This window comes from Leptonychotes weddellii, chromosome 7 (assembly GCF_054177405.1).
Source record: "Leptonychotes weddellii isolate Sample4059 chromosome 7, ASM5417740v2, whole genome shotgun sequence".
Lineage (NCBI taxonomy): Eukaryota > Metazoa > Chordata > Mammalia > Carnivora > Phocidae > Leptonychotes > Leptonychotes weddellii.
In genome coordinates, this window is record NC_138375.1 from 122,651,466 (window position 1) to 122,666,408 (window position 14,943).

Consider the following 14,943-nt stretch of genomic DNA (forward strand, 5'->3'; position numbering starts at 1 on the left):
CCCCCCCCCCACATGTTTTTCTGTGGATAACATTTCTGGAAGGATGCATAAGAAACTGTTAGAAGAAAGGTTCTCCCTAGAGAGTGACCTGTTGGCTTCTAGAATCTTTGTTCTCAGGAGGGAAAACAGAATTCTGGTCCTGGGAGCAGCTCTTTTTGTGTGGGGCTTTGTGAGAAGAAACTTTCAAAAGTTGTAGTTTGGGTACAGAACTTGTAGAGGCCATGGCGGCCCTCCCTGGGATAGCCCTCTGCCTCTGGTTTGGCTCCTGACCCTGAGAAGTAACTTATCTCTTCAGACTTCAGATGAGAAGGTAGAACCTTAACAAGATTAAATGTGAATGTCTCTGAGGTGTCCTTCAGACTTCAGAGCGCGTGTGTAGATGACGGTAGGAGCTCTGTGATTCTTTCTCTCTCTCATCGTTCCATCTCTGATAGAGCATAGAGAGCTTTCCCGAGTCATTTATTTTGATTCAGTATGAAATTAAAATCTCAAAGCTTTCATTCATTTATTGCAGTTGATCATTATTTTAGATCAGCATTTGGGAGATATGGAGGAAAGGGAGATAAGATATTCATGCTGTGCCTCTTAGGTATGTGATAAAGAATTTAAGTGAGCAGGTCACTTGGGTGGCTCAGTCGGTTAAGCGTCTGCTTTCAGCTCAGGTCATGATCCCAGGGTCCTGGGATTCAGTCCCACATTGGGCTCCCTGCTCCGTGGGGAGCCTGCTTCTTTTTCCCTCTCCCTCTGCCACCGCGCCCACCCCCGTCCCCTGCCCCATGCTCTCACTGTCTCTCTCTGTCAAATAAATACATAAAATCTTTAAGAAAAAGAAAAGAATTTAAGTGAGCAGTGTTTGATTTTGCAGGGAGGAGAGTGAATGGTACCAAGGCAGTGTCATGGGCAAGGAGTCAAAATTGTCCCCTTCTGTGGCTGACCTGCCATGCTTTGGAGAAGGAGGTTTTTGACCCATGCTAAGGCCCTGTCTTACATCTCACTTCTACAGTGTGACTCAGGCACTTCCTTATTCTTGAATTTGTTGTGATGAGCACGTATTGCATTTAGAATTCAAATGTCTAGAATTTTCATTGAAAATAGTCTGTTTAGCAGGTTGCAGGTGAGATTTCCCTAACACAAGGCAAAGAAAAGAATTGCTGTTAGTTGAGAAGAGGAATAAGGTGATTTTTTTTTTTCCCCAAATAGGCCTTTTCTTCCCTTTTTCACCCCTTCCTTTTTCCCTTAAAATTATGTCTGTGTCAAGTAGGGTGAAAGGCGGGGCGCCTGGGTGGTGTAGTCGGTTAAGGGTCCCACTCTTGGTTTCAGATCAGGTCATGATCTCAGGGTTGTGAGATAGAGCCCTGCGTTGGACTCTGTCTCTGCGAGGAGTCTGCTTGAGCTTCTCTCTCCTGCTCCTCACACTCATGATCTTTCTCTTAAGTAAATAAATCTTAAAAAAAAAAAAAAGTAGGATGAAAGGCCTGTGATCTTTCCCTAATTTCAGCCTAATTTCATAGAGATACTAGAGTTATGCAGAGATGGGCACTGGAAGGCTGGTCAGTATCTGCTAAGATAGTCATTATTCAGGTGTTTTGAAATTTATTGGTTTAGTACTGTAGATGCACCCATGGTCAGCCAAATCCAGAGTTAAAAATCCGGAGTTTTATCCCTGAGCTGCTTTTTTCACTCCTAGGGGATTGGGAACCAGGTCTAACTGACGTACATGGGATTCGTGTGGAAATTTTCAGGAATGCAGCTTTCCTCAAAGTCAGGGAACTCGTGAAAAGGATTAACGAAAGAAGATAGACGTTCTCTCTCTCTCTCTCTTTTTTTTTTTAGTACTTTTCTGATGGTCTCCTTTCTTTGTGGCTTATTTTTGTGGTCCGAGTAACTCTGGAAATGGGCAGGATGAGGGACAACCAGAGAACCCTCATGGACGAGATGTGAACACACCGGTCCCTTAGTGCTACTCTGTAGAGAGCACAGCAGTGGAAAATGTCAGCGGCACTTTTAAAACAGAAGGAGAATCTGGCTCGGCAGTCGGACAGGTTTTTTGCAGAGAACACGGAGTTAGTTGAGTGTGTGACAGCTGACATGGTCTGGTGGAGTCGGTCCTCCAGGACGGAGTCCTCGTGTCCCCTGCACCTGCCCGGGCATCACGGTGCTGAAACTCTACACAGTTGAGGGCCTCCTGGTGGAGAATTCTATTTGGCTTCAAACCAGAAACAAATACAAGACGCTGAATCGAGTAGTTTAATTATACTCTCTTTGCGTACTCCGGTACCTTCTGTTTTGCTTGGAAAACTGTCATGTCTGGAGAATGACGTTAAAGACACTTGCTGTTGTTTAAAGTCAGTTCTATACGTGTTGCTGGCCTTGACGTGTCTCTGCTTCGCCATCTGCTCAAGGGCTACTTCTGGGGTGACACCCTCCCAGTCATCTCCTCCTGCTGCTGCCTCCCACCACCCAGGCAGCACCATATAGAGACACCGGATTGGCCTCCTATGATTTTGGCGTGGTTGGAAACGGAAGCAGCTGTCTCGGGGCCAGAGCCTTGGGCCGTCCCTCAGTCAGATCCTACCAGGTCCGTGGCTGAGTCTTTAACAGCACGTTAGCAGGTGAACCTTGTGGCCTTTTATTGAGGGCAGCCTCTGTTCTTCTTCACACCTGGAAATGAGCAAGTAAAAGTAATGGTATAATTCCCAGCCATTGTATGTGGTTGTAGCTTTTAGAATTGGATGATTTCAAGTAATAACGACACCAAAGCTGAGCTCTGGGTTCAGGGAGTTTTCTGGAAGGGATTGCAGTGTTTGCCCCGAGAGGCAACCCTTCTGAACTATGTGCAGTGCAAGGTGGTTCAGGCGTGTGGCTTCCAACATACAGAGAAGAGTCTGAACTTACCTTGGGAGGAAGGCCTCTTTCCATCTTGCGTTGTAGTTTATATTTGGAAGAGTTTGCTTTTCCTCTTACCCTCCTGTGGGTTCGAGTGCTCGGCCACCACCCCCGAGTGACCTTTTACAGTTACTTACTTTCCCCAGATTTCCTTTTCCTCATCTGTAAATACTTGCCTTCACAGTCTTGTGAAGATGGACTGAGAATACATACAGTGTAAGTCCCTCCTGTGTAATAGGAGTTAAACAGTAGCTGTCCTGTTCGTAGTTTTCCACAAACTTTGAAATCAGAGAAGTTTGGTCTTGAATACATTGTCCATGCTCTGAGATCTTCAGTGTCCACCTCCATAAAACGGGGATGTCGAGCCGTAAAGGAGATGGAGAATGTCTAATGTCTCGTACCCAGTAGACCCTTACCAAGAACTCACCTGTGTCGTTTAAGAAACAAGATGTAAGGGAGAAGTTGCTTTGATCTTGATTCCAAAAGGAAAAGTCTCTACCACGTTTAGGGAAGCCAGAATTAGGAGTGACCGATGTACATCTGTTTAGGTTTCTCTGTCCGGGATGGGAATTCAGCCTTGACACCGCATTTTGGAGAACAGATCCGTACAGAAGGAAAACGGGTTTGCAAGCTTCCCTTGCTTTGCTAAGGAAGTCACAGGGATGTCACGCACCAAGGGCAGTGAAAGTGCAAAGGGACAGACTGTGGCAGTCTGTGGAGAACCTTGTGAGCATTAAGTAATTGTGCCCCAGCGCGCTCACAAGAACCTAAAAATACTTACTGAGCAAAATAAAAACACCATGGCCACTCTGGTGGTTGTTGATCTGAAAATCCCAGGATTGAGGGGGGTTAGTAGCCAGATGAGCGTGGAGATCTTTGCAGGGGTGGGTGGAGGAAACCCCAGGGCAAGGCCCTGCGCCCACAGGGTGCGGACTGGGCGCCAGGGCGTGGGAGGGCCATCTTAACCATTGAGATCGGTCCATCCCTGGTCCTGGCTGGCCCTTCTCCCTCTGCATTGCATCCCGCCGCACATCACCTGCCTGTCTCTTAGCTGGACCTGAGGGAGGGGTGCAGGAGTGCCCGCCAGGGTGCCCCCCCCAGCCCTGCCCTGGCGACCCTGCCTCTTTGGCTGTCACTTTCCCGGTCCTGGAGCCCATCACCGGCTGCCACAACTGGTACTGGAGTGAAGCAAAGCGGCTGCCACTTGCACTCCCCGCTTTGGAGCCTTCCTGGCTCAGGAGCCCTCAGGAAGCCCTGGAAATAAGGTGAACTGAGAAAATATTGCCAGAATCTCTCTGCAGATTTTTTTCCCCCAGCCCTCTGATGACACACACTAAGTGCCGCTATCTGTATAAATAACCTTTTCTTCCCCGCCTCTCTCTACCACCCCTACTCCCCCATGCTCATGCTCTTAGGCTCTCTCGAGTGATAAATAGCCAGGCTACTGTTCCGTCGTGCACCAACACCTGGGAATAATCACGCAAAAATAGCAGTGAGAGACTGCTGCGCGTCTGTTCTTGACATTAGCTTTCCTCAGTTTGACAGGCCGCCGCCACCAGCTGTTGGACTTGTGGGTCCCCACCCCCCTGCCCCCAACTGGAGATAGCTGCTCTCATGCTTCTCTTTTTTGGGGCTGTAATAGGTTACATCAGTGTCCCATCAGGATGACAGAAAAGAGCTTTGACAAAGGAACCGTTGCTCAAACTGGCTGGTTCTCTATTACGATCTTGTATTCTGGATGTTAGTCGTAGTAGACTAATAATTCCCCACTGATTTTTTTTTTTTTTTTTTTAACATGGACTATCTGATGAGTACTATTTAGCGTTCTCTGCTCCCCCCCCACCCCCGCCGCCTCAGCCCCCAGGGTATTCATAATTGCTTCCCGTGAATTGCCTTTAAACGTAGCAAATCCTGGGGTGCCTGGGTGGCTCAGTCGTTAAGCATCTGCCTTCGGCTCAGGTCATGATGCTGGGGTCCTGGGATCGAACCCCACATTGGGCTTCCTATTCAGCGGGAAGCCTGCTTCTCCCTCTCCCTCTCCCTCTCAGCCTGCTTGTGTTCCCTCTCTCACTGTGTCTCTCTCTCTGTCAAATAAATAAATAAAAATCTTTAAAAAAAAAAAAATAAATAAATGTAGCAAATCCTGGTATTTGGCCTCGAAGGGCCAAACCACCTATTGATTTCTTTTTAGTTCAGGTCTCATGTATATTTGTAATCACAATAATCACATTGACAACAGTACTAGCTCTTATTTGGTTGAGTGCTGCTCGGTACCGGGAGCTGAGTGTGTGTTGTTTGTCTGATTTCATTCTTTCCATTTTACAGATGAAGCCAGGGAGTCCCAGACAGACAGGTCAGGTGACTCGCCCAAAGGTCGTGTAGCTGAAGGTAGAGCTGGGATTCCAGTTTTGAGGACTGACGCCCCGTGCCCCCCTGTCTTCCACTACACGGTGTGTTTTCACTCAGGCCCTCCGGACGGCCCCTTTGTATAGTTTGGCTGTATTTGTAGGATTATTTGATAAGTTGCCCCAGTCTTGCTGACGAGGCAGGAAGTCCAGGAGAGCGGGGACCTGCTTGGCTTTGACCCGCTCTTGGTGTGCGAGCAGGCTGCCCAGTGCCTGGCACACAGTAGGTGTGTGGTTACTCTTTATTGGGGGGATACGTGCTCACGTTGAGGCAACTCAGAGGGGGCTTTTGGGGGAGCAGCAGTGCGTGAAAAAAGAGGTGCAATTAGAGATTAGTCGAAGGAGATTTTGTAGAGGTGTAGGACTCATCAGGATGTGCTATAAAATTGGGGGGTGAGTTGCCGGGTGGATTAAGCTGGCTTGACTGCTGCCAGACGCCCATTTATGAAAGGAGGAGAATTTCCCCGGGCTGAGCTGCTCAGGGTTAAGCCCTTTTTGCTTATACTTTTAACACACTTTAACTGCACTTAACCATGCATTTGGAGGGGATTATAGATTTATGTTAAATATAGTAGGATATAAAAAGGAGCTTTGTAAGGTTGCAGGCAGGGTTAGAGAACTGTAGTATCAGACCAGGGACTTTTTTTTCCTCCCCTTTCTCAAAGCCAGCATTTACTGAGCTAAGCACTTTGCTGAGCCTTCATTTTGCATGAGTTATCTCACTGAGTGTTCCCTCTGACCCATTGGGGGTCATTGTTGGTCTTACAACAATTTCTTAGGCCCAAACAGTGAGCCTCAGAGTAGCCAGGTAACTTGCTCAGGGGATCCCCACAGCAAGTACCAGGGAGGTCAGGATTTGAACCTGAGATCCACCACTACCACGTACAAGTGTGTGCCACTTGGAGGGAGTCCTCCTGGGGACTGTTGCCGCCCTTGGTCTCAACACGCCTCATCGGTTGAAGAAGTTACGGTTCCGTCTGTGGATCAGTGGCCTGGAAATTGGGGTGCAATGGAGTTGATCTTTTGTATGGGGTAAAAACACTACTGAAAATCCCTGTAGGTCCCTGCTTTGCATATGGTGCATGTGGCTTTGTGTTAGACGCCGTTAAGATTCATAAGAGAACTGAAACCTCCTGTAGGGGGGCATTTGCTGGCAGAAAGAATTAGTGACACTGAATTATCTTCCTTCCACCCCTCTTTTGTCCCCCAGTGTGTGTATTTGAACTCCTACTGTCATGTTTCTGCTTTTAGGAAGCTACTGCTTTCATACTCACTTGGGCTGCCACCACAGAGAGCTTCTTGCCCTGGTGCAAATATGGGCCACATTTCTCTTTAGCAGGAGGAGGTTGGGCTAGGTGGTCTTCGAGGTAAAACATTCTGTGACTGTCTTAGGGGAAAGCTAGAAATGCAGAGTCAGCTGCCTGTGGCCGGGGAGGTCACCGCCAGGCCGAAGGGAGGCTCAGCCCTTTCGGTTGATGCCATGAGGCTTGTGGGCCCAGCCCAGCACGTTATCTAATTATTATTTTAAGAGATAGTAGACATTCAGACTTTTCCCTCATTTTTTTGCGTTTGCAAAAAATCATCATGTTTTAGGAAGTAGCATACCTACCAAATAAAACACTTCTCGGGGTGGCTGTTAATTCGTTACCCTCCTCTGTGCTTGGTGACCTCTGGGGAAGAGGGGTTTCCAGTAGGCCACATGGGTGGTACTACTCTTTGTCCTTCACTCCAAATTCTCCCAAGGGAGAAGAGTTCCCCTTTCTTCTCTCACTGGTAGTGACATTCCAGTACCTACCTGTAGGAATGGCAGCTTGTGAGTTCTCTTGAAGCCAGTGTTGTGGAAAAACCAAGAAGTTCACTGTCTAAGTCAAAGAGTTGAACGGCTTCACCGTATTACCTATTGAATTTTCCTATGGAGTTTAAGGGTTTTAGCCTGTTATTGCACTGGGGAGACTGTTCATGATTAGTTCATATTTATAGTCAAATTCTCTGAACCTTAGCTTCTCATTTTACTGCTGTCAACCAGGCTCTTACCATTGCATTTGGATTGTGTGGACAGAAACAAACACAGTTCACTTGCTGGTAGGCCCCGGATACCATGGCCTCTCCCCTCAAGCCTTTTAGATTCTTTAGAAATTTGATGTTTGGATTCTCTTAAATATCCCAAATAGTAGGTGTGTGTGTGTGTGTGTGTGTGTGTGTGTGTATCTGTATGCAGATATAATTCATAATTGGAGTTATATTGAAATAGAGATTTAGTCCAGAAATTCTGTTGTGATAGGATTTGTCATCAGTAGAAAGCTGGAGATTACATTTTCCAGTTGAGGAAAATGGTGTTCAGTGGAGGTTAAGTGTCTCCCCAAAGTCACAAGCTAATTAGTGTCAGAGTTGGGGCCAAAATCCCAGTGTCCAGTGCCCTGTCCTTATAACTTGGTATTGTAGGCTTTGCCTGACTGTATCTGATCTCCCAAATCTGGGAATTAATGCTCTCTTGGTTGCTTACCTCCTTTTATTTCATCCCGTTTTGTTGTTTATCCAACTGAAGCCGTGTTTATTCTCTTGGAATTAATGTAGGCTGTCGATCAAGGGATATAAAGAGTATTTCGATAATATTGTTCCATTTTGTCTTTTCAGTTTATATATGTAGCAACCAATTATAGTCAATTTACATCTAACTATACAAATTAAAAAATTGTTGGCAAATATGCAAAAAAAAAAAAACAACTACAGTACCCAGTTTATCATTTTCCTTGTCCGCCTCCCCCCCCCCCAATTTTAAATTCTGGAAAGCAGTTCTTATCTCACACAGTCTTTTAGCTATAGTGAAGACTACAAGGTAGCATTGGATTTCCACCGCCCCCACTTGAATTTCCTCCCTCAGTACCTCTTTTTCCATTTGTCAGCTCAGTTTTAAAATAGGAACTATCAGTGTGAACTCTGATCTGCATTAAGCTGTGTTTACGCGAAAGCATAAATCACCAGATCTGGGGTTTGGGGGCCGTTACATACTTTTCTTTCTTGGGCTCTGTGATCAAGAATGCAGAACAATACAAAGCGTGGGGCAGAAGAAGTTTTATGGCGGCTCTGAGAGCAGGAAATTAACTTTCTTTACCATGCAGATGGGTGAAGGGCTGTTCTCTAGCGTCTTGGATCAGTCAGGCAAGTGAACGTCAGTTTATCATTTTAGTGAAAGGCAAACTGTAGAAATAGTTCCTACAGTCATATGAACAAGGAGCCCACACAGATGACTGCTTCAGCTGTTGAACCAGGAGCACGCTTCCTCATATGATTTATCTTGAAATATATTCTGTGTGTGTGTGTTTAAACAACAAAGACTATGTTCTAGTACATCTGTAGCCAAGTGTTGATTTCTTACAAAGGTCAAGTGGGAATACGGGAACCACAGACTAAGATGGCGTTTTTGCTGGAAAAACCTTCTGTATGCCCCTTTTTACACATACAGCTCGTTAGCTCAGCTGATAGCCTGTGCAGGGGGTCACCCCTTAGAGGGTAGAGGTAGGCGGTATCTGTGTGTCACGTGAGGACATAGGGAATGTGGAGTCACGGTGCAGATGGGCTTTGCATTTGGCTCTTCCGCACTTGACCACCTGTCAGCAGGGCCCCAACTATGCCGTAACAGTCCTAACAGTGGTTAAAATGGGTCTGACGAACGAATGGGTTGGCTGGTGATTTACCTACTTAGTATGTGCATAGCCTTTGGTTTCGTTATGGCCAGGCTCCTGGATGTTTTGTGGTGAAGATCTCCTTGCCTGCTCTCTAGGATTCGGGTGCAAAGGATATACCGTTGCACTGGAAGCTCTTATACTGGCTGTCATTTCTGTTTCCCGGGATTTAGAGGGAGGAGTCCCAGGACTCGGTCACATTCATCAGGGATCTTTCCAAGCCGGGCCACTTAAGGACATGTGCGTTGGAGAAACTCCAGTTCTGTTGATGTTGGGCACATATGTTAATTACCCCATTTATATGAATTCTGCTAAACTTTGCCTTAGAAAACTTAATTAGGAGTTGATGCTTAATACATGCTAATAATATCCAGTTTATGTGTCTGAGTGTGTATAATCAGGTTTATGTATTTTATATATTCAGCGGAGTCAGTTAATGTATTTTCGTGGTGATTTAATTCATTACGGTTTATAAAGTACTTTGAACACAATTTTAGTCCATCTCCCGTGCTTAACTGTTCAAATGATGCGTCTGCGGTGTTTATTGGAGTTCCTCCCTTGGAAAATATTGTAGCTTTGGAAGTACGATTTCATCACAGGTGGAAAAGAGCCTGAATTTTGCAGAGTGTATTTCACGCTTTTTTGACTGAGGCTGGCCGGTTTGACATCAGTGACCTGAGGACATCGAAGGTCCTGCCTCTCATTCCGGAAGCAAGAGCCCCCGATGTTGACCTTGTCTGGCATGGGGTGGGTGGGTGGGTGGGTGGGGGAAACAAAATCAGATGCTCATTTCCCTTCGACTTTTATCTTTCGGCACCACGCAAACCCTCGAAGCGTGTTAGAATTGCAAAGGGAATTTGGAATGGTGATGTATTCTCGAAGCGATGTAAACAGATTGCATTGCAAACCGTGCTGAGAATACAACACCACTGCAGTAAGCCTGTCTGTCTTTCAGGTTGACCCCCTGTTTACAGTGCCAGCACCACCACCACCGATTTCCAGCAGCCTCACGCCTCCGATTCTGCCCTCCTACTTTCCCCCATCCTCATCCAATATTGCAGCACCGGTCGAGCAGCTTTTGGTTCGGACTCGTTCCGTGGGTGTCAATACATGTGAAGTTGGAGTAGTGACAGAACCAGAGTGTCTGGGGCCCTGTGAACCTGGCACTAGTGTGAATTTGGAAGGGATCGTGTGGCATGAAACAGAAGAAGGTAAGTACACTTTACTTTTCTGTCTTTCCCCGTGCCCTCTTCCCCATGATGTCATGTGATTTACACCCACCCGCGAGGGGACTTCGGTGGTACGTGGAGAGGACGAAGAGGGCTTTTTATACTGTCTGGATTGCTGTTGGAGTAAGAACTGCGTTTCTCTTTTCTTGTTCACGGCGGCTCTTACGTTCGGGATGAATGAGGTGTCCGTGGAAGGGGTCTGCGCTTTAGGCGCTAGCATGGGAAGACTGGGAAGCAGGGTGAGGGTTCCCTTTTGCCCTGAGAGGGATCGTGGAAATTAGGAAGACAGACTGGTCTCAGGTTCACTTTCTTCTCGGTGTGCCAACCGGCCTGTGTGTCCGGGCACGGTTGTTTCGTTTGTCTTGACATGGGTTGTTGAGGTTTAAGTTGACCTGCTGAATCGAGCTCAGGTTCTTGAGTTTAGCGAGGGCTGTGGCCATGATGTGGCTGTGGCTGGTTGGTGCCCTGAGCTGACGAAGCCCAAGGTCAGAGACTTAAGCCCCAGCTGAACCAGTCGTTTCTCTTCTGTGACTGGAGACGTGGGGCCTTCCCTGCGCCTTAGCTCAGCAGGCCAGCTGGCAAGGCTAATCCAGGAGTCACAGGAGAAGTGGATTAGGATTAATCTGTCAGTGCTCTTAGAAATATACACGTGGCATATACCACACCTACCGTGGATCCAGACCCTGGCTGGCTACATCTCGTAGCACGCGATCACCTGGTCCGGTGTGTTTCAGATGTCATTGACCTGAGAGGCCCACAGGTAATTAAAAACGAAATACCAAGGAGAGCGCTGCGTTGCTCCGTTGGGCAATGAGAGGAGTAGGAAAAATGAGCCCCAGGCGAACGAAGCGAAGTGAAGAACCCTTTCTTTCCCTCCAAGCTAGGTTGGTCAAGGATGAGGGAGAGGACAGGCGTCAGTATCATGGCCAGTTGGGAGAGGAGTAAGGGCAAGGAGGAGGGTAATGAGACTCAGAATCACTGTGTAGGTCCCTCTGTATCAAGGCAAGAAATTGAGGGCTGCAACTCACGGGCGAGAAAGTAACATATATAAAAAAGGATGAAAATCAAATGACAGGTTGTCTCAGACTGATTATCAGAAAGGCGGAAAACAGCGCACGCTGTCTCAGGGTAGAAAAGCTAAAAACCGTAGGGAAATCTTTGAATTCTGCATATTGCGTTAAGTATACTGTGGAAGGATATATTTTGTATCTGGATACAAGATTTTGTAGATAGCATCAGTAAGGAAAACTCATTATAGATGAAGGAACCAGAGAAGGTGAATGAAAGCAGCAGATAGGAGGAGTTCTCTTGTGCGCTCAACCAAAAGTGATAGCTCACGTTCGCTTTTGGCTTTAGAAATGTCCGGTGTTTGGGGTGGGGGTGGGGGTGCGTCCTCTTTGTACTTTTAACAGCGCTCTGCAGCCAGATTGAGAGGAATTGGGGGAAGAGGAGCTGGAATTCACATTTTCGTCTCTTGCTTGTCTGTTGAGACGCCCTCCAGTGCAAGAGGTGGGTCCCATGTGGGGAGCGAGCTTCTGTCCTATTGCCTCTCCTTGGGTTGTACACACTTGGCCTTCTCAGACTTTTCCTGAGAGCAGAAGCGGTAGCTGAGGGTGTCCGACTGGTATCTTGGCGAGAAAAGTATAGATACAGACGGCATCAGGACATTAATAAGGTCGTAGTTCATTAGCTTAGGTACTGATGATTGAGGAACAGAAGAAGATTTGGAAAGGCTAAGATTGCATTTCCATCAACTCGAAAGGAAGAGTTTCTGGCACTTGGATCGCGTGCTCATTTGGGTGAAGTGGCGCCTTGCACTTCTGTCTCAGCTACGACTTAGCGCCCGTCGGTTTATTGCTTGTCATGATTTTACTTATTCCTGTGTGGGACAGGACCGGGTTCCTGCAGTATGACCTCACTGGGTGGCAGATGTTGTAAAATTAGCTACAAACTTTCTGGAACGCCTGTTAGTCTTGGGTTGTTTTTCACTTCGCTTGGAAGACTGCTTGGTTTTGACTTGAACCTGAGCTTCGAATAAAAGACAGGGTTACTTAGGAAAAAGAAATGTTGTATTCAGAAACTGTAGTAACTCTGGGCAAACGGTTAAAGAGCTCTGTGGTATTAATCAGGATTACCATTATGCTTTTTTCTTATTTCTGTTTGGTCCCAATGCATGTATAGTCTCCCGCGCTGCACTGTGTTCTCTGAGCGGTCCGCCTCCCGAGTCCGTGTACCTGCCTCTGTGTGCCGCGATCTCCCCCATCCTGTGCGTGTGTCCCCCACCTGGCTTTCAGTGCTCTGCAGACCCAGGACTGGAGCCTTCTGCAGCTCCATCCTTCTTTTGACTGCCTCACGTTTTCCAGGATTTGGAATGTGTGGATGTTGACTGTGGTGACAAGAAGGAGCCCGGAGCTCTTAACAGAGTTATTCTTGCTGAATAAACTCAACTCCCGACCTCCACAGAATTCGAGAACCCGCCTTCGTAAAGGCGCGGCTCGTAAGATGTGTGTTTAATGTGCAACCATTCTCAAGAGCGTTCCATTTGCATTTTTTCCCCCCAGTACAGTGTGTTTAAAGCTCTTGTACCAATTTAAAAATTAAACCCACTTGACCATTAATTTTTCCCTTTGGGGAAAAACAAAGAGAGAAACAGAACAAACACATTTGGACCCAGTTATTTGGCAGAGCTAGAAGGGATGGGTCTGGGGAGAAGGGAGGGGCAGGGAAGCCACAATAGTTTTCTACTATGGGGTTGCGCTAACGACAAGCTTCAAGTCGGGCACTTAGGAAGAAGTACCAGTTGCCTGTGATTAACTTCCTGGAGATGGACTTGAAAAAAAATCTCTTCCCTGGTATTTTCATTTTGAGGTGATTGTGTACCTGGTAGCAGTTTTCACAAACCTAATTTGTTATGTGCATTCATAGGGGGGTGCATGCATGTGTGTGTGTATATTAAGATCCTAGACATCTCAGGAGCTCCTATCTGCAGTCTTTGGGGGAATATTGACTGTTCTCGGGATTTAGTTTGAAAGATAGTGGGCACCAGCAAGACGGCAATAGGAGGTCCCCACTAAATACTAATTGCTTCTTGTGCTTGGAATTCCTCATGTGAAGAGGGTTCTTTCGGTCACAGACTTTGCCTTTAGTGTTCCTGCCAGGACGCGGAGTCCTGGTTGCCTGAAGGCCAAACTGTCCTCAGGAGTAACGTGTTACGAGAGAAGTTCCCTCTGGAAATAATTAGCGGGTTTCGGAGCGTGCTTCATAGGAGAGAAAAACTATTATTGCATTTGGATGTTTAGTTATTCTGCTCTGATCTTTCTTCTTTAAGGTGAGTGCATAGGAGCAATGACGTCTTGGACAAAATTGCTCTCACATGTTGGAAAGAATCTCCTTAGCTTTTCATTCCTGACATTTGGTATGCACGTGCCTTTGTATAGTTATTTGTTTGGAAATTTGCTCTTTTTGGGGATTGGGGGTGGGGCGGGGGGGGAGACCAAACCGGAAAAAACATGGTGTGTACAGCAGAGTGTGTAAATACATACATGTTGGACTTGGCTTTTTAGCTCTTATGAATGTGTTTTCCTTTGGAGTTTTATTAAATCATATTTCTAATTGGGCACCCCCCCTTTTTTTTTTTGCCTTACCCGAGAACATACTTCATTGTTACAACTGTCATTTACTTTGGCCTTTAAAACATGTATAGGTTATAGGACCGGGGTTCTCAGCTCTGTGCCTTTGAGTCACTCGGAGGTTTTTAAAAACATGCCCGGGCACCACTTGCAGGCATTTCCTTGGTCTGGGATGGCAGTTTGGTCTGGTTGGGTGACCTGACCTTGGTGTTTTTTTCCAAAGCTCCCCAGGGGATTCTGATGTGCAAACAAGATTGAGAACCATGGTCTCAGGGGAAAGAGGGGATGTCCTAACCCTCTGCAAGCTGCTTGACCTTTTCCCTTTAAGGAAGTCACTGTGTTGTTGCCTCATTTTCTTGGGTATAAAATGGGACAGACACCCCTGCCCTATTTACTTCCCAGGATAGATAGTGTCTGTCCAAAAGCTCTAGGGTGGCAGGTGAGCATCATTGAATCACCGTCCCTGTGAGAAAGAGGGTCCAGCGTTTGATCCTGAACCTGGACTTGACAGAGGATTTGGGGCTTAATGAAGAACTAACTGGTACCACTCTTCCTAATTTATTAATATGGCAGGGTGGACCTTACTGTCTGTTTCTTCACTGAGCCGGAAGTGGTAGCTCCATTTCATTTCCCTGTGGTCTCTGCTGAATTATTTTTGAAATAGTCCAGAAACCCAGAGTATTAAAGGAGGTTAATAAAGTAACAAATAAAAAAGATTGTACTCGCAGCATTACTGGGAGCTTTCAGAGGGGACGGTGAAAATGCAAATGGCAGCTTATGAAAGGAAGTGTGGTTTTTTAGAGAAGACTTACCACCTGGTGTAAGAGGAAGAATGGTTCTTTGTATGAGGTTCTTCATCTGAGGTTCTATGTGTTTTCCAAGAACAGCGATCTTGGGAATTAATGTTTTAAGGGTAATTAATCAGGGGAAGTAAATGATTCTCTTTAAACCACCGGAGATGCTCTTAAATTCTTCTGCTTCTCCTGTATCTCCAGAGTCATAGAGAGGGTAGTGTTTCAACGTGCAGTATGGGGGGTTTCAGGTTCATTCGTTAAAAGGCAAATGATTCCCTATAAATTGACGATGGACCTGACATACGGTATTGTTCCTC

The 14,943-nt window shown here is 46.5% G+C and overlaps 1 protein-coding gene across 5 annotated transcripts in view; it reads left to right on the forward strand.

Moving 5' to 3' along the window:
• Positions 1–14,943, forward strand: part of ZNF608 (zinc finger protein 608) — a 105,324-nt gene that overhangs the window by 40,258 nt on the left and 50,123 nt on the right. For all 5 annotated transcript variants that reach the window (XM_081827158.1, XM_081827161.1, XM_081827159.1 and 2 more), the window contains one exon: positions 9,930–10,185. In XM_081827158.1, the coding sequence (XP_081683284.1) occupies positions 9,930–10,185 (256 nt within the window). The remainder of the gene's footprint in view (positions 1–9,929; positions 10,186–14,943) is intronic.